The sequence below is a fragment of the Larimichthys crocea genome, chromosome XIII, assembly GCF_000972845.2.
Source record: "Larimichthys crocea isolate SSNF chromosome XIII, L_crocea_2.0, whole genome shotgun sequence".
In the NCBI taxonomy this organism is placed as follows: Eukaryota; Metazoa; Chordata; class Actinopteri; family Sciaenidae; genus Larimichthys; species Larimichthys crocea.
In genome coordinates, this window is record NC_040023.1 from 688,655 (window position 1) to 708,441 (window position 19,787).

The window sequence follows — 19,787 nt, forward strand, 5'->3', positions numbered from 1 at the left end:
CTTTCCTGGCCAATTGGCTGCAGACCTAGTGACATCGACACCTCCTAAGCCAACCAAGGCGCGGCGTTTCCTCCTCCCCTTTGTCTTCTGTTCAGATTCGCCGCCCAATGGTATCCTCGGCTCTCACTGGACAGTTAGTGGAGGAGCGTGTCCGCAAAATTGTGATGTGGCGGAATAAAAAGCCTGATATGACGATCATGATTATTGGGTAATGTTACCTCGCATTAAAGGTCACACAGATGCAGAAAAACCACAGAGAAAGTAACCCGTAGAGCTGCTTTTAAAAGTTTTATTCTGTATTTTTTTTATTTGTGGCTCGAATTTGGTTCAGGTTCAGTTTTAAACTATACTCTGTTTAAAATATTTTTGGATATTTCCATATTTGTAATGTCAAATTCGAATGCTTTCATGGATGAATCACTTTTATCTGCTGCATCACAATCGACCTCATTTTTAAAGATGCCCTCTTCTACTAAACTGTCCTTGTGCACAGTGCTTGGTTGCTTTGACTAATTTGGTCTTTTGCACACACACACACACCCAAACACACACACACTTCGACCACAATAACTGCTTGTGTGTTGCTGCTCATAACCAAGCCAATGCTCTTTATATAAGACTGGGAAACAGATGGAAAAGACTGCAGTACTTTCTGAGGTATCTCTATAAAACTCAAGGCTCGTGTTTTTCTCAGTAGGAGCAACACATTTCTGTGTTTTGCCTCTCGCATTGAGAACCGGTATTCAGTTTTGAGCCTACCTGCTGACTAAAGATGGACATTTTCCTCTTCCTCTTTGTAAAAAATCTCACTTTCATTTGATCTGGTAGTATCCAGCATGGACATACAGAGTGAAATGGTTCTCATGAGTCCCTGTTGAGCACATGCTTTGCTGTTGAGGTCACAGTTTGGTTATTTTTAATCATTATATTCAGTATTTTATGTCCGTTAATTCAAAGAGGCAGAGGCTTAATCTGTGGCAGGGTTGCCAAGTGGTTAGAAAGATCGTTCTTCCATTTTAAAGATCTGTGTTCAACCACCAAGTATCTGCCCTGTTAAAGTGTCCTCAAGCAGCCGATCAGTGCCAGCTCAGAGATGAAGCTCTGTAGCTGAGAAAAACACTTCCTCCAATGAAATGATTTATAAATGTTCTTGAGTCTTTTTACTCTCCCAAAATCTGCTGCACATACGCGTCGTGCACCAAAGTGGACATGCTAAATGGGTCAGTGCTGGTCCCCGTGTCTCCCTCTATGGCTTTGGCAGCTCTCCTCTGTAGCCAGCAGGGCTGCTGAGAGAAAGTCATGAATCTGGATAGCAGCTGCTTTGTTGTTGAAAACTTTACCAAATGATTGAAACTTTTTCTGCTGGAGGATCCAAACATGACACGCAGGCATGGTCCACATCCTGCTTTTAGATTTTTTTTAAAAAACACAAAGTGCTTGTTGAAATGTTGAAAAATAGCTTACGTGGTAGGTGATAGGTGGTGTCTATACTCTCATATAACACTCAAGCTAATAAGTGTACATCGTAAAACTCTTCTATCAAGAACGGTGATGTGGAATAATGTGTTTTTTTCCTCCTTGTTGAGACTGTTACAGAAATTCAGTCTAGTCTGTATAACACACTGCCTGAGAGTAAAGTCTATGAGACCTTTAAAATCTACATATGTGTGAAAGTTTGACGACTGAGGACTTAACTCTGCTTGCTGTTTACTCTCATGTTAAACTCTTCTCTCTCCTAACCGTACATTAACTCTCCGACTCACAAATATTTACAGCTTGACACAGACATCATACTTTGTTCAAACCGTGCTGGAGTTCATTGCACCTCCATGTGTCTGCACAGCATTAATAAAAGTTGTTAACTCAGCCTTTTCACTGGAGATATTTTGGATCTCAACTAACTGCTCGCCGAGCGTTTGGCTTCGCAGATCCTTCAACATCTCCCATGTTGTTTCAAGGCTTTTCATGCTCTAACCGCTCTCTTCTCTTCTCTTCTCTTCTCTTCTCTTCTCTCCACTCTGCCTCTCTCTCTCTCTCTCTCTGCTGCTTTCTCTCTCTCTCTCTCTCTCTCTCTCTCTCTCTCTCTCTCTCTGCTGCTTTCTCTCTCTCCATTCTCCTCCTCCTCCTCCTCTGCTGTCCCGTTTCCTGCATGCTCTCCTGGACCCTGCAGAAGATCTTAGCGGGGATGGTAAAGTTTTGCTGTTGTTTATCAATCTCTCTCTGTTGTTCCGTCTTTCTAGTCATCACTCCACCAACACACTGCAACCTCCTGGGAAAGGGTAGCGTGTGTGTGTTGGTGTGTGGGCTGATGTTTATGCATGCATTCCTACATCTTTTAACAATGGCGCTGTGTGTGTGTGTGTGTGTGTGTGCTGTATTCAGCGATTGAAATAATTCAGAATGAAATGATTCTGTAGCTGAATGTTTGCCATGTTTCAGTTAATGAAAACATGAGTAGAAACACAGTAGCTTGAGTGGTTTTCTATTTTAGTTGTTTTTGCTTTTCGCATGTTTGTGTGCTCGTGTCTGTCTATTCATGATCGTTTTTTTTTTTAAGTGGATTACCACTAAATTTGAAATATGTCTGCTTTTAACCACAAGAACGACGCACAAAAAAAAGCAGAATTTGAAGATTTAGTGGTATTTCTCTTTAAGGGAACTTCTCCAAATCTTTTTCTCTCTCTCTCTCTCAATACACACACACACACACACACACACACACACGCAAAATCATGCACACGTGTACTTGCATACATTCATACACACACACACACACAGAGTGGAGTAGGGAGAGGTTTGCTGGATTCAAGAGCGGGTGCATTCCTGGCTATAATGGGCTAACTAGATCACACACATACACACACGCACACACACACACACACTATTTCTTCGCTGAAAGCAGAAAGACACAGAGTTATACTAGTCAAACTTAGAAACGGTTGATTCTTTAAGACAAACCACATGGGAGCAAATGTGCTGCAAAGCGATCCAAACACTGAACTTCACAGAGCAAACTAACAAATGTGTATCACTAATGTTAATCTATAGAACCACTTAAGAAAGATGGAGATTTAAAGAGTTAACAAACATTTATTTAAAAAAAGGTTAAAGAAACAGTTTGAAATCGGCTGGAAACTTTTTTTTGTTATTGTATCCATGGAAACACTGATACATCTTTAAAAAGGAGTAAACCGTTGGTCTGTGGCTGCAACGTGTTTATCTCCTGAATCATGACTGATGAAAATCACTTGTTGAAATGATCCAAACACTCTTGTTTATGATGAGTCAATCTGATACGTTTTAGTAGCATCAGCAGAGTAAGCAGAGCCGCCGCTTTTATTCCAGCTCAGATGAAGATATTTTTAGAGGCGCATTAAAGTCTTTCCTTTCCTCCCATGTGAGACATAACTCATGCACAGCAATAGTTTAGCTAAAGTCACGTCTGTTTGATTAAAAGTTTTAACATTTTCCAACCTCTTCTGCCATGGCCTGTTGTACTTGGTAATGTTAAGAGTACAAGTTCTAACCTTTTAGGCCTGTTTCATACAAAATAGTTTGACATTTGAAGAAATGTGTATTTGCTTTCTTTGCTTTCATGTCTGTCTGTTAAATATGTGGCTGGAGCCAGCGGCTGTTTAGCGTAGCTTAGCATCAAGACTGGAAACGGAGGGAAACAGCTAGCCTGGGTTCAGTCTGAAGCTTAAACAAAGCTACAAAAAAAACAATATAATTCATCAGTGAACTTCAGCGGGGGCGTTAAGAGGATTTCTATTACCTTTGGAGTCGGGCTAGCTGTTTCCCTCCGTTTCCAGTCTTTATGCTAAGCTAAGCTAGCTCTCAGCTTCATATTTACCATAAACACACAAGAGTGGTATCAGTTTTCACATCCAGCAAGAAAGCGAACATATGTAGTGTTTCTTTTAGCATTAAACACTTCTCAGTGTCTTTTACTACCATCCAGTGTGTTATTGAGCCCGCCTTACAATAACAGCACAAGAGCCAGCCAGTAGTGCTTTCTCCGGGTTATACTACATTCCTGATTTCTTGATGGCAGAGCTCGTCCTGAGAAAATTGGCCACAGGCTTAAGAAAAGGATCTCTGATAAATTTAGGGACATGTTCCCACAGAGCCCGATAAATCCTGAGCAGAGCTGTGAGGGTAGCGTTTGGGACAGCAGATGTTTGACTCTGGTTTCCAACAGCTGAGTCTGCACACTGATTTTATTTTAAACACCACCATCTGGTTAGGATAGACTCGGTCCATCTTTCCTTTCCTTTTTCCTGCTGCCTCTCTCTCTCTCTCTCTCTCTCTCTCTTTTCTCCCCCTCTTTCTGCCTATCTGTCTGATTCTGCACAGATTTGATCCTAACTGCTACCATCTGCTTACATGACAGCTAGAGCCACTATTTCTCTCTCTTCCCCTCTGCGGTTCTGTCTTGCTGTCTCTTACTCTTGCATCATTTTGATTGGTTTCTCTCTCCTATCTCTTCTTCTCTGCTCGTCTCTCTTGGGCTCTCTCCTTTCAGTCTTTGTCTCTCCCTCCATGCCTCCACCACCACAGTTACTCCCTGCAGCCAGCTGCTCTCTCTCTCACACACACACACACACAGAGATGCACAACACATGCTCAGCTGACACTCTCCGCCAAACGTGTGTGAGTGTGTGTGCAGAGCGAGAGAGAGAGAGAGAGGGGGAGAGACTGCTACGTGGGTGTAGCGCAGGAGTTGTCGAAACTCTTGCGTTGGCTTCACACATTATTTCTTAGGTTTCTGGTGCAGTTTTTGTTGTTTTCACGCAGGGTTTGTTTGTATCAGGGTCTCTTCATGCCATAGTGGGCGCACGGTAAACTGAAAATGTGCATGATGGTTACTATTGTTTATGTATTTGTGCCATTTTCTCTCTCACCATTTGTGTTTCTCTCACGTTACAGAGACTGATGACTATGCAGAGATAGTTGATGAAGAGGACACATACACCATGCCCTCCAGTAAGTATCTTATTCAGTCTTCTCTTTTATTTACTTACCAACTAAAGAAGTGAGCTTCTGTTGCACTGCGGCAAGAGAACTATATAATAACCGTTTTAATGTTATTCTTCTGTCAAAGGCTCACGTCCTCAAACACACGTTCATTTCATTCTGCTAACTAATAGCCGAGCGCGGTGTGTGAGTCTTTTCCAAGACACACACGCGCGCGGCGAACATCAAGAGAAGCGGCATTGAACCGCATTCGTTTAGGTAACGGCGGATCAAATTCAAGCCAGATTCGGCGTCTTTATATAAACAGCTGGAGGTCGGAGAGGCTACAACTCATGCTGTGTAACTCCAGTTGGTTGGACTCGCATTACTCATCTGTCAAATTCATTCATATGTTTGTAAAAAAAAAAAAAACCTTGAACGTGCTGGTAAGTTTGGCTATAGCTCTGTAAGTAATGGTGGCTTTAGCCCCGTGTTCCAGCACATTTGATGTGGATATTTGGACCAGTACAAAGTACTCATGTATTTGATTGCGTGGCCAACTTTGAAAATGGACTGTGTTCTTCTTTCCTCCCACAGTCTTTTTTCTATCTTTCTCTGTCTGGCTTTATTTGTTTGTCTCTTTCACTTTGCTTTTTTGGTCTCCTTCTTTCCTGCGACTTCCTCTAAACAGACTTTCTGCAGACATATTTTCCTACTCCGCGTCTGCGTTTGTATGTGTTCATGTCACAGCTGTCTGCTGTATGTTTTAAAATGAAGCTGTGTAACGCTCATGATTATGCAGCAAACGTATATTCTTTTGATCAGCCTGTGTCAGAATCGGCTCGCTTCTTCATTTATTAACTTATTTATTAACTAAACATGAGATAAAGAGTGAAATGGGTCTGTATACGTGTGTGTGTGTGTGCGCGTGTGTGTGTGTGTGTGTGTGTGTGTGTTATCTGAGCTATTTTCAGTCTTAAAGCAGCTGTCTGGCTCTCTCCCTCTCTTCATCTCTCTTTCTTCCTCTTTCTCCCATCGCCAACACAGTCAGCTATGGAGTAGTCGAAGGTAAAACTCCCTGTCTCTCTCATTCTGTCCCACCGAAACACCTTGAGATTGATATTTTTCTTTGCCGAACACATTAAAGTTCATCTTCCTGCAAGTTAGTTCATTTAAACCTGACCAGTACTCATTGATTTACATGAATTTACATGAGTAACACTGTCAATTATGTGGCTTTTTTTTTCAGCATTAGTATCTGGCAAAGAAAAATACAAATTCTCAAGGTTCCTAATATCCAGAATGTTGTTGACTTGTGGTTCTTGGTGTTTGGTAGAATGCAGTTTATTCGGGTCTGGTGTTGGAAATGAAAGGGAGGGCCAATCCATAAACAATGCAAGATGTTTCTTCATTAAAAGTTGAATGAGAATCGTCTGGAGTTAAACACCCTCTCAGTATTTGCGTTGTTTGTCGGCTTGGTTCTCATTTCACCATCATGTCAGTTATGAGATTTTAATTTCTTAATTGTGATTTATCATCACGGTCATATGTGTGTCATCTGTGGGTTCTTTTCTGTTTGAAGCAATTATTAGATTCCTGCAAGCAAAGTGCAGTATGGATTAACTGCTGTAAATTTCCTTGTATGGAATGTGTTTTGGTTATGATGTTGACATTTGTGATTTTTTTTTTTCTTTTACTGTTTATCTGTCGGATGAGTCCGACAGCCAGACTCTGTTTAGCTGCACAGATAAGTCAAATTTTACAGGATAAATTCCTGTTGGTCAGTGTCCTGCACAAACCTCTTGAAACTCAGCGTCAAGTCCAGTTTTACTGGGGTAGCTTGGCGGCTGACGTTAATGCACCTCTGTAGAAATGACCTTTTCAAGATTTCAAAACATGTGGATGTCAGACACTTGCTGAATTCTAAAAAGGTTACTGCAGACACTGTGAATCCACTTCAGATCCATTGGATCACTTCATATTTTGCATATTTCTCCTGTGCTCAGCAGAGTGTTTTAGAGATGGACTCTTGATGTTTACATGCACGGAGCCCTGCAGGTTTTTATCTCTGTTAATGCTCGTATTGAGAACAGCGTGTTGATGTCCCTCTGTAGAGCCACACTGTCACAGTGTCAGTATACGGGAGTAAACAGAAATGATAAAGGGACTTTGGTGTGCATGTAAACACAGAATGTTACGAACCTTATTGTTTGCCTGTTAAATGGGTTTGTCATATGTCGTGTGTGTCCGTGTGCATGTCAAAGTCAAGGTGTGTCTAGTTAGAGGTATTAGGGGAAGGGAATAAAATGTGAATGTACGAACCTGGCTCAAAATGTATTGTTATGTATTGTGGTTGGTTTATTTTAGTGTCATCTGGCTGCCAGTGGATGGGGCTTACCAAAAAGGACAATAATCTGACCGTTAGAAATGATTTCAAAGTATGTAAAAGTTTCTTTACTTACTTTTCTGTGAATGAAACAATTACCTGATGCCTTCCATATTGTCTCGTCCTGGTAAGCCCCATCCATGAGGTCTGAGAGAAACATGTCAAACATGTTTTTTTCCAGTGTATGTAAAACAGCTCGTAAACGTTCCCATCTCACTCTTTCCATTTGTCTTTTCTCTTCGTCTCTCTCAGCGCGGGATTATGAGATCCAGAGGGACAGGATAGAGTTAGGCCGCTGCATAGGAGAGGGTCAGTTTGGAGATGTACACCAAGGAGTCTACAACAGCCCGGTATGTGTACACACACACACGCACGCACTCACATTATCCAGTAAGAACAAACCATTTTTCTTTTGTGATGATGAATTCAGCCGGTCTCGTACTGTATCATCTATTATCTGCTAACTTGTGACTCTCTGTGTGTGTTCTGCAGGACAAACCGGCTCTACCCGTCGCCATCAAGACCTGTAAGAACTGTACATCAGACAGCGTCAGAGAAAAGTTCTTACAAGAAGCATGTAAGACCACGCTGTGTGTGTTTTTGTGTGTGTGTGACTGTGTACAAGGATGCAACAATTATAGGCTTAAAGGTACGATTATAGTCTGAGGAAAAGTCCCAGTTTCGCTATCATAAAGCACGAATTTGTTTCAAAACACTACAGACGAATAAAACCGCATGAGCAGTTTTTGTAGTTTTAGTGAAAATGAAAGAAAAATTTAAACCATCACTCATGCAGGTGTTTTGTCCTTGAGGGTGCTTGCTGTTCTCTGTGGTGAACATTACATTTGTAAACAACACAGTGCTCTTCTCCCTGCTTTGTTACTGTTGGTCTTAACTCGTCACTACTTTGTTGACTGTAAATGTCAGAAACACTCGGAGTAGCCGAGTCTTTACGGTTACTAAACAGTCACTTTCTAAACCACAGTTTATAATTGTGCATCAACTTGTCGTATTAGCAAACCATGACTCACTTGTACGTACTTGGTGTGTTGATGTGTGTGTGTGTTTGTTTCCTGTGTAGTGACGATGCGTCAGTTTGATCACCCTCACATCGTTAAGCTGATCGGGGTGATCACAGAAAACCCCGTGTGGATCATCATGGAGCTCTGCACTCTGGGCGAGGTACGTAAACATTTGCTGTGTTCTGTAAATATACAGCATGAAGCTGTTTCTCTATCATAACCTCTCATTTCTCATCACGCTCTCCGTCCACAGCTGCGTTCGTTCCTTCAGGTGAGGAAGTACAGTTTGGATTTGGCCACTCTCATTCTGTTTGCCTACCAGCTCAGCACAGCACTGGCTTATCTGGAGAGTAAACGCTTTGTACACAGGTACACACGCACACACAGCACACTCTAGCAAATATGAAGTGGTTCTCAGACACAGTGTCTCTTTGATGTCTTAAGAGACCACACACAACAGCTCTGCATCAGGTCTAATGACAGTGGTGTTGACTCACAGGGACATCGCAGCTCGCAATGTGTTGGTGTCTTCGGTCGACTGTGTGATGCTCGGAGACTTTGGTCTGTCACGATACATGGAGGACAGCTCGTACTACAAAGGTAATCATGCACAGCTTTGTATTCTGTTATGACACCGAGCATTGAGTCACTAAGGTTTTTTCAACACTTTCAATGACCTGAGATCAGTTTGTTGTCCCTGTAGCACTTGTAGTTGAGTGTGTGTGGTTGCCAGTACTTTACCACCATCAAAAGGTTACATCAGGGTACTGCAGTTTATTTGGAGTTAAGTCACCTTTTGCTCATATTAGCATGAAAGCTGTCTCCTTCTAGTCTCTACCCCTCTGACTGAGAAAATCATTTTGTACTTTATAGATCGTAATGTATGTGTGTTTGTCTCAGCTTCTAAAGGTAAACTTCCTATCAAATGGATGGCTCCTGAATCAATCAACTTCAGAAGATTCACGTCTGCCAGTGATGTCTGGATGTTTGGTGAGTTAACAGAAGCCGTGTGTGTGTGTGCATGTGTCTGAAACAGTTCTTTACATCACTGTTTCTTCCAGAACTGCTTTTATATATTGTATTTTTACATCATCAAGCATGTGTGTCTCTCTGCAGGTGTGTGTATGTGGGAGATCCTGATGTACGGCATCAAGCCTTTCCAGGGAGTGAAGAACAATGACGTGATTGGCAGGATAGAGAACGGAGAGCGGTTGGCCATGCCTCCTCAGTGCCCGCCCACCCTGTACAGCTTGATGACCAAGTGTTGGTCGTATGACCCCAGCAAGCGGCCGCGATTCACCGAACTCAAAACACAACTCAAGTAATAAATGTTGCTTGTGTTGAATATTAATTAGTCTAAAGGTCATTATAATAATACTCCAGTGATGCTTTACTAATGAGCTCAGTTGTGTAATGAATGGTGAGGTGATTTCCAGGTTTGTAAACGCTTCTTTTGTATCTTGTGTGGTATTTTTACACATATATCTATTATTGTCAGATTAAAAAAAACTCTTCTCATGTTACTTCTACTCCACCAGAATTCAGAGAAACATTATACTTTTTACTTCACTACAGCATTTTGACAGCTTTATTTACTAGTGACCTTACAATTTAAGATATTTGGACACAAAACATATGTAAACGTCCAGCTGAAAGTCGATTAATTGAACATTTAATGGTTCCAGCTTCTCATATGTGAGGATTCTTTCCTTTTTATGTACTTTTAATGAGCTCTAGGTAATTAGGTCAGCATGTTTCACCATTTTAGTGATTTGCAGTCCTGGTAGTTAAAGATTAGATCCATCTGAACCAACTATAAACCAAATGGAAAATCTCATGATATAACAAAGATTATAACAGACACCAGGACTGTCTTAATACTTCATGTACATTATATTTACATACTTTCACTTAACTAACATATTTAATGGAGGACTGTTATGTATCAGTACCTTATAAAGGATCTTATTAAGAGTCCTTTGTGTATAACTTGTAGCACCATACTGGAGGAAGAGAAGCTTCAACAAGAGGAGAGACTTCGAATGGAGATGAGGAGACAAGTCACCGTGTCATGGGACTCTGGAGGGTCTGATGAAGCACCGCCTAAAGTAAGACTTTGATGATCGTCTGCTTCACTCGCTTCTCTGTGATTATTCTGTCCGAGTGTTTCAGTCTCAGTGTTTGTCGTGGCTAATGAACTAACAAAGAGCAAACTGTTTTCTTTCTGTCTGCAGCCCAGTAGACCAGGTTACCCCAGTCCTCGTTCCAGCGAAGGCTTCTTCTCCAGCCCCCAGCTCAACCACTTCCCGGTACAGCAAACACACACATGCAGAATACACACAAATGCACACAGCTCCCATAGTGAGAAAACTGTGCTCCTCTGTTCTGTCTGATCAGCGTGGCTGGAGCAGTGTTTTCCTCTGACTTCCAGAGGTTTTCAGTGGCAGCAGCAGCAGCAGCAGCAGTGCAGAGAGGAGGATGTCTGAATCTAAGACTCGTTAAAGTCTTACACGAATCTTTAAGAACAAACAGACTGTAATCTATTCAGAAACACTTATCAAAGAAAACACACTGATACGTTAAAAAAGTTAAAGTATCAGGAATAGATGACAAAATAGTTTGTGGTTGCGACCGCGCACTTAACTGAGTGAAACATGCCGATCTTACCAGTGTTGATTTAAATATTTTCAAAGGTTGTGTTCACTTCCATATACAGAGACTTCATGTTCGTCCTGCCTTTCCCCTGTAGCTGTGCTGTACAAGCTATGAATGTCTGTTTGTTTTCTTCTTTTTCAACAAAATACCATGCTTCATGTTGACTGTCAGTGGTTAAGAGACTTTTTGTCCTAGTTAATTAGATTACAATAATTTATTCTATTTTGCTGAGTTCTTCCAGAGATCTGCAAAAAATATGACTAGAACATTTTTGCTTTTAAAAGATTGTAGATCAACGAGATGACTCTTAAATATTAAAAACAACAACTCTTTTCTTATTTTCAGACCTCATCTCCACTTTTATGCTTTATTCAGTCCAAAGATCATTGTGATGAAAGAGCTGGACAGTGAAGCAATCAGCACAACACAAAACGCAACACTCACTAAGATCCTTAAATCTTCTAAGTCTGGAAAAAGTACAAAGAGTATCAAATCTGAACTTTGCAGGAATGCTGCTCTCAAGAGGGACACATTAATCACACATCTTCAAAACATAATAAAATTGCATGCTTCAAAATTGGAACTTTGTTTTATCAGGTTCTATAAATTTGTCATTTTAACTATCGGAGTTATCTCTGAGCTGTCCAGGCCCGAGCGCTGTCGTCACAATAACACGGCAGGCTCAGACTCAGACTGCGCTGAAGGACGCAGGCGTGTGCCGCACGCGTCAAAGTCCGAAAGAGAAATGTGAAGGCAGAAAACGAGGGAGATTTTGAGCGCAGTCATTCCTCTCCTCATAAACCGAGCAGACAGCAGGCATTTCCTGTAGTGCTAAAAGCCACACATATACACACACACACACACACACACACACACACACACACACACCACACAAATCAAAGCCACTCTCCAGCTCTCTCTCTCGTCCTTATAAGGAATGTGTAATTTTAACTGCTATTTAAGTCAAACTCGATCATATCACAAGTAAGAATAACGTCTGTATATTTTAGTCGCATGTTTTACACGCCACACAGAGCAGCTGAAACGCTGTGCAAGAACCCCCATGATTCTTTGAGGCTTCATGCCAAATCAGGACATGTTTGATTATTCTGATTCTACAGTGATTCAAGACTCTTTCTATGAGTCTAATTTAAACTTTGCTCATTTTATGCATCATATTTTTTGCATTTTTTTGGCAGCTTGAGATATTCTGGGAGGAAAACCTTCATGTGTATACAGTTAATAAATCTATTTTTGTTTTAATTTATTTCAAATGAAATATTGCACTAAAAACCTGAAACAAACTAAGTTATGGTTACAGTTAATACCATATAAAAGTAAATGTGTCAAAACAAGTATGTAAAAAACATTTTTTTCCACTTTGTTATTATGCTATTATGAATCATATTTTATATTCTCTCTGTGGTTTGTCTGCTTCTCTTTCACCTCCAGCCTTCAGCTCACGGTGGCGTGGGAGGAGTAGGAGGCAGCTACCCTCCGACTGATTCCTGGAGTCAACACAGACCTGAACACACTGCACTGTGGAGCCCAAACATGGAGGTACGTACACATTAAAAACATGCACCTGTACACAGTCTAAGGAATACAGTGAGTTTTGAAATTGACTAAATGCAAACAAAAAAGAGAAAAGAAAGCTAAAATATTGTCTGTGTTTTCTACAGGACAGTGGATGTGTAGGCCAGGCTATGATGGAGGAGAGGCTGATGATGCAGCAGCAACAGATGGAGGACGATCAGCGGTGGCTGGAGCAGGAGGAGAGCTTCATGGTAACACAGAGATATGTTTTCACTTTTAATCTGTGGACCATATTATTACCAAAACATCACCTCCAGTAACAAACTGACCCTAAAAGGTCATTCAGTGTGTGGGTCGTCATTAATACTCTGTTGGAGGGATTCAGCGACCTCAAACGGGTAACAGGCATGAGCCTCTGAAAGTTTCACTGCAATAACTTCACTTACTTTTCTGTCAGACTCAAAGTAAATACAGAAACCAGCTGCACAGCAGAAATGAGCTGTTGTGGCTAACTCCATGGGGATCTTCTTCTGTGGCAACTTGACAGTTAACTGAAGTAGCGTTAGCTGCCTGTGTGTCTGCACATGCTGTTTATGTGTGTGAGGCTGTGCGATGCAGTTTATTTAGTGTCCATGTGTGCTATACAAGCATTAGCAAACATTGTGTTATCTAATAACTGGTATATTACCATCATCCAAAGGCAGTTTTCTGTCATCATGGATAAGATCGTGGTGTTATTAACACAATCTGTGCTGAAATATTCAAACTTAAAACCAAACGACAACATTTCTTTAAGCAAAAAGCCAAAAACCAGGCATAGAAAAATTTGCAAAAATCATCAGTTATCACAAAATCCCCAAATAACAAACTAAAAATAAATAAAATGAAAAAAATAATAAATGAATAAAATTCCCTGTCACTAACTGTAGTTGTCATGGCAGCCAAGGTGGATCAAAATAAACCATAACAAATATTTCAATGCAGAAATAACACACTGCAGCACTTTTTTCCACTCGGTGAAACCCCTCTGTGTGTTCTGTTGTTGCCACATGAGCTTCAGAATATCTCCGAGATCTTTTTAAAACTGGCTCAGCTTGATTTATCTCATCAGACACAGAAACAGCTCCCTGAAAAGAGCCAAATCACCACTTTAGCAAAAAACAAGTCTGTTTTTCCTTCTTCTCTCCAGAGCAGATCATTTTCCTCTTTGCCTTGATGTTCATTTCTGAGCCAGGTGTAGGAGAGCTGAAAGACAGACAGGGAGAAAACCACAGAGATGAGTGATGGTGAACGTGACGTCCCCTCTCTTTATCCACCTCTCTGATAAATCCTGTCGGCCTGCCATGTTTGAAAGACACATTTCTGCTTCACAGAAGTGGAAATCTGAGTTCATACCTGGCAGACTTAATTGCTGATATCTTATTAGTTATTTGGCACCCGCTGGGTGCTTTTTTCCCCTGGCTTGTTCGTTCACTGGATGATCACATCTTCTCTGCACACAACTTTACAAACATTGCTAAGAGCTGCACCACATCCTCAGCAGTTTTATGGTCCTGACTTTTGACTCTCATGGAAATTTACAAGTGAAAGGGAGCTTCCTTTGAATAAAATATCACTCTCATTGATGACTTCTTCCATCAGCCACATTCCTGACACTTGATATATCGCAGGATTAATGTGCAACCGCTGTCCAGGGACTTTTTCCCCTGATGCAACACAGTTGTAAAAACCACAAGCGGGTTCATCCAAACAAGAACGTCAGTGCGCTGAATTCAAAGTGAATCTGTTTTTGATCTGATAATGTAAAGGTTCGGGTTGATATGGACTCACTGACAAGCAGTTATGACACTGATTTAACCGCACGCATCATCCGTGAGGACAAATTTTTAAGGCTGTGTGGTTTCTAAACTTTGTGTAGCTGTAGCATACTGTCATCACTTGTTTGAAGGAATGTGTGTTGACTAAACTCTCCACCAGCGCAGCACTGTGTACTAGAACGAGTTCATAGTCAGTGTGATGACTTCATGTTAAAGCCACAAAGCACATTTTTCATTTTCTATAAAGGTGGTAAATTTGTACAGACAGTTGTTTGTATCATTGACTTCTAGTTCAGGTCTGAACAGTGATGGAGCTTGGTTGTTTATTCTCTGTCTTCAGAGAGAGAAAATATGTTTCTTATTAATTGCCTGCATTCATCATGTCTTATGTTTATAGATGAAGGGAAGTAATTAAAGATTCTTAGAACAGAACAAATTAGGATCATCAAACTGAAGCTGAACTAACATAAAATGTGTTAGAAAGCACATTATTGAAATCTACAATTATTCCTCCTTTAATCTTTTACTGAGTGAATCATTGTACTTTTTATTGCATTGTTTTAACTAGTGTAGTGGAGCTGTTTATGGTAACATTGAGTAACAAGAATTTTTTATGGAAAGGATAACATAAGTTATTATTATTTATTTATGCCTTATTTAATGCCTACATACACCAGCTGAACACACATGATACAAGTATCATAGTGTTTATACTGAATGTAAAGTGCAAGACCCGTCCCTGGAGGGGCTCTTATGAACATAAAAGGGTCTGTTGCTGAATTATTCAGGATTTAGGAAAAAACGTGCAGACTGGAACTTTACATGCAGCTTCCAGTTTATGAATTATTGCACTGAACTTTATTATAATCTCCTCAACACTATATAAGGGAGTTGAAATTAGCATCACTTTAACCAGATACAATAAATGTGGAGTACATATGTCAGTATTGCATCAGTAATAATAAATGGATATTATAAGTTATGTACATTCTAATCCTTTGACAGTCTACTGCTCATATATGACACTGTGAACTTAAATCAAATGAATGCAGGACTTCCACTTGTTGATACATCTTCTGATGTCTTTGACCACTACAGAGTACTGTCTGACATGCAAGTGAAGTTTGTGATAAAGTAAAATAAGAGACTGGAAGCAGAAAGCTATGAGAGCGAAGGAAAGTAAGGCCCGAAAATAAAGAGATGGAAGTTTGTGAGGAGGAACGAGAGTGCAGGACAGAAGGAGGGAGAAAGGAAGTGGGATTGGCAAGAGCCATGGAGAGGGTGGAACGAACAAGGAGTCACCCATCAGAGAGAGAGAGAGAGAGAAACAGAGAGAGGGGAAAACAGAGGGAGATGCAGAGAGATGGAAAAAGTGGGAGGGAGAAGCAGACAGAGGGAGAGAAGCCGAGAGGAGAGTGAGGCAGTTGGATCTTTTCTCTCCAGGATTTTGTCTCTGTGGCTCAGTGGAGCTTTTCCTCCTCTGGAAAAACTTTCTCTCTTTATTCTGTCTATCTTTTCCTCCCCCTCCATTCTTCTCTGACTCAACTTTTCTGTCTTTCTCAGTTCATTTCTCTCAGTCTCTGCTCCATCTTCCACCTTCTCAGTTCCCCCTCTCAGTCTCTCTGCTCTCTCCGTCCTGCCCTTCATCATTTGTCCTCTCTCCATGTCTTAAGTCATCTCTCTCTTCCTCCCATACTTTTTGTCCCTATCTCCGCCCTTCTTTCGATGGCCGCCACTCTCTGCTTTCCTCCTCCCGTCTTCTTCAGTCTCTATTCTCCCAGGATGCATCTCTTCAAGGCGTGCTTCACCAAAACGGTACTGAAACGGAAAGAGAGGAGTTTGGAGTCGAGCTTGGTTTTAGCGCTGCGGATGTGGACAGAGTTTTGTGATGTTGCTGCTCTTTATAGACAAACAGACTCTGCTCGGGTCGTAGTAATTGTTGGAATTTAAACTCTGCATTAATATTTCTGCTGGTCAATGTGCATTTTTCTCTTGAAATATGGAGTTTGCTTAGGAAAAGATGACTGTAGCTGCTTTGCATTGAGTTTTATTTGTGCAACTTGCAGGTGTCAAAGGGTTTGCAGTAATTTTGTGTTTGTTTGGGAATGCATCACGTTTTTTAAATTAAGATATCAATCGTGCATTTAATGTTACAGTCGTGGAAACCATGCTTAATTATGTTTTTTGCGTTTGAAATTAATTAAATGTGTCTTTCTGTCTCTTTCCTGCAGAAGACAGAGTCCAGAAACAGCAGAGGAAGCATCGACAGAGAGGACGGCACACTACAAGCACCGGTCAGTCACTGTCTGTGTGTGTGTGTCTGTGTGTGTTTAACGTTATAGCACAGATAAAGAATGCAGGAGGGAGGCAGAGGAAAGTATTCAATCCGAATGACAGACAGAGACAGAGAGCGGAAATACAGAGGCTGGGAGAGAGAAAGTATTTCTGTCTGTGTGCCAGGGAGGGTACTGCCTACACACCAACCACATGACCACAGAGGGCTCATGGGAACTTTAAACCCAGAAGCACTGCACAGTCACACACATTTTACTTTTTCTGTAGCTGAGTAATGACATTGCTGGTGGGAAGTCACTATTACATTCATTTTTGTCTCTTTATTTAAATATGTGTGTGTTTGTCTCTGTGCAGGGTGGAAGCCAACACATCTACCAGCCAGTAGGGAAACCAGGTGAGAGAAGCAGCATACTGGTTTACTAAAGTAAAAGAAGCGATAACAGACACAAAAAATACTGTTAAAATGATTGTCCTACAGGGGAAAATGGATTTAAGTAAATGTACATATATGATCAAATGTAAACATTGTATAGGATTGCCATTTTATACAGTAATAGAATTTATTGTAGCTTCTATGTTATAGTATTGGAATATTACAATCGACTTTATACACTTAGTATAGTAAAATCTCACATTTCATAACCTGATGGATTATATATGTTAAATCATAACCAGTAAAGCTGTAAAAAAAATTACAGTAATTCACTTTAAAATGTAAAGTAGAAGTTTAAAGTAGCTTTAAATGAAAAAAACTGCAAAAGCACCTTAGTACCTTAAAAATATATTTAAGTGTAGTAAATGTTTGTTGTCACTTTCCACAACTGCCAGCATAAAGTACCTGTTAGCATGAATCATACTAACTCTATACTCTATACTGACGGTACTACCATTACTTAGCATGTTAGCACACTCCATGCCAATGATATAGCATTATTTAGTATGTTAACATACTCCATATTGATTAGGTAGCATTACTAGCATGCTAACCTAGTCATACCAATAATACTAGCATTACTTAGCATGCTAACATACTTCATACCAAAAACACTAGCATTAGTTAGAATGCTAACATATTTCGTATCAATAATACTAGCATTACTTAGCATGCTAACATACTTCATAAATAATAGTGGCATTATCTAGCATGCTAACATGCTAGATAATGCCAACAAGACTAATAATATTAGCATTACTTAACATACCAACATACCGATGATACTACTATTATTTAGTATTACTTAGCGTGCTAATAAACTTAGGACCAATAATATTAGCATTACTTTGTATGCTACATCATTACTACATACTAATGATTAGCATGTTAGCATACTCCATGTGATACTTTAATATTTTCTTTTTCAGAACATGTGGCTCCTCCTAAGAAACCACCACGTCCAGGAGCTCCTGGTCACCTTGGCAACCTGGCCAGTCTCTGCCCTGTGGACAGCTACAACGAGGGCGTAAAGGTATATATGTCACATAGACATACACACACAAAAGAAATGATACAGAATGTATTCCCTAGTTTAGAAATGATCAGATGTAGCTGTAAAGATCAGCTGCGTTCACTTCACTGCTCTTATTTAGCCGCTTTCACTTCTGGAGGTCTGGCAGTGTATTTTATTTTGTTAATCTTGCATGCTTTGTTTGGACATTCCATTCGATCATATTGTGTTTGACTTGACTTCAACACTATTTGGCATTGGGTTGCATGCTGTGCTGCCTGTGGTTGGCTTTGGCTAATCTGCTGTCCCTCTTCTCTCCCCCTTCACTCCTTCTCCCCTCGCTCATTAACGTCCACACATTCATTCTGTTTTCTCTTTAACATCCTCCCTCCTTATCCTGCATTTCTGACCTGTTATTCTGCATCCATCTACCCTGTCAAACCCTTACCCCTCCCTTCACAACCTGCACACTCCCAAACTGCTTCAATATCTCTCCTGTCACACCCCCGACCACACCTCCCTCCCATCTCCTCAACCTCCCTATAGCCGTGGAGGGTAAGCTGATCTATGTGTGTGTCTGTCGTCATTGTAGATTTAGTTAGTTAATAGTCCCCACTAGCATTACGTGCAGAGAAGCTTTCTGAAGCACTCTGAACTGTAGTCAAGTTATTTTTCTTTACCAGAGACGACACAAAGTATCACTGCTGTCATAGAAGGTCATTCTTGTCTCTCCTGGGAGCTCCAAAAAGCGAGTAACTTGAGTTAATCATATTTAACTGGATATAGGCTGGATTAAGCTTTAGTAGTGAGTGTTGTGAAAAATATATCTGGTAAAGAAAAATAAAATGAAAATAGAAGTGACTTTAGTGAAGCATTGTCGCCTGATCACTGTGTCTTCCATTGCATCTTTAAAAATAGTCCTGATTTTTCATTTAAATCTCTAACGAGCCCTCGCTCATCAACAGCGGTGGCCTACAAATCACTTTAATTATGTCCACACATTAATGGCTGCGTCGCATCATTTAATCACCATCACCGTTTTGTCCACATTAATTAAACCTGCATTAAGCAATCTGTGACCAAACAAAGCATTAGCATTCAGCAGGTACACAGAGCTTCACAGCTGGTGTGTGTGGAGCCTGTTCACGTTACACAAAATCTGCTTAATGCATGTTGAACTGTTGTACTAACACACTACACACGGTCATAGTAGAAGAGTCACCATGTAGAGTCGTGTGTGTGTAAATGTAGTCAGATACTGCCTCCCAGTGTTTGTCTGACTAACTACAGCCTCTTGTGTTTACCCTGGTAGCAGAAAGATTGAACTCATAATACGACATCTAAAAAGCATACACTCCTTTTTAAAAGATTTCCATATATCAGGTTTCTGTTTACAGTGGCTCATTGTAACTTTCATGGTTCAGTTGCAGCCTCAGGAGATCAGCCCACCCCCCACCGCCAACTTGGATCGCTCCAACGACAAAGTGTATGAGAACGTGACAGGATTGGTTAAAGCTGTGATTGAGATGTCCAATAGGATTCAGCCTGCAGCTCCAGAGGAGTACGTCCCGATGGTCAAGGTAGGATCAAACAAAGCACAGTGATCTGAACTGTTTTTTTTAAGTCACTAACCATTTTAACTCATGCTAAAATGTGTGTGTGTGTGTGTTTGGTA

The 19,787-nt window shown here is 40.7% G+C and overlaps 1 protein-coding gene across 9 annotated transcripts in view; it reads left to right on the forward strand.

The window, feature by feature from the left end:
* The window catches only part of ptk2aa (protein tyrosine kinase 2aa), a 60,064-nt gene that overhangs the window by 37,756 nt on the left and 2,521 nt on the right, over nucleotides 1-19,787 (forward strand). For 3 of the 9 annotated variants that reach the window (XM_019254823.2, XM_019254822.2, XM_019254817.2), the window contains 18 exons: nucleotides 2,171-2,188; nucleotides 4,930-4,986; nucleotides 6,004-6,024; nucleotides 7,595-7,692; nucleotides 7,835-7,919; nucleotides 8,424-8,524; nucleotides 8,618-8,733; nucleotides 8,864-8,964; nucleotides 9,265-9,354; nucleotides 9,481-9,685; nucleotides 10,361-10,472; nucleotides 10,599-10,673; nucleotides 12,472-12,579; nucleotides 12,702-12,806; nucleotides 16,604-16,666; nucleotides 17,022-17,061; nucleotides 18,030-18,133; nucleotides 19,537-19,692. In XM_019254823.2, the coding sequence (XP_019110368.1) occupies nucleotides 2,171-2,188; nucleotides 4,930-4,986; nucleotides 6,004-6,024; nucleotides 7,595-7,692; nucleotides 7,835-7,919; nucleotides 8,424-8,524; nucleotides 8,618-8,733; nucleotides 8,864-8,964; nucleotides 9,265-9,354; nucleotides 9,481-9,685; nucleotides 10,361-10,472; nucleotides 10,599-10,673; nucleotides 12,472-12,579; nucleotides 12,702-12,806; nucleotides 16,604-16,666; nucleotides 17,022-17,061; nucleotides 18,030-18,133; nucleotides 19,537-19,692 (1,655 nt within the window). Of the gene's footprint in view, nucleotides 1-2,170; nucleotides 2,189-4,384; nucleotides 4,842-4,929; nucleotides 4,987-6,003; nucleotides 6,025-7,594; nucleotides 7,693-7,834; nucleotides 7,920-8,423; nucleotides 8,525-8,617; nucleotides 8,734-8,863; nucleotides 8,965-9,264; nucleotides 9,355-9,480; nucleotides 9,686-10,360; nucleotides 10,473-10,598; nucleotides 10,674-12,471; nucleotides 12,580-12,701; nucleotides 12,807-16,603; nucleotides 16,667-17,021; nucleotides 17,062-18,029; nucleotides 18,134-19,536; nucleotides 19,693-19,787 lie in introns of those variants that run through there. The other 6 variants (XM_019254819.2, XM_027287213.1, XM_027287214.1 and 3 more) reach the window with 5 other exon arrangements.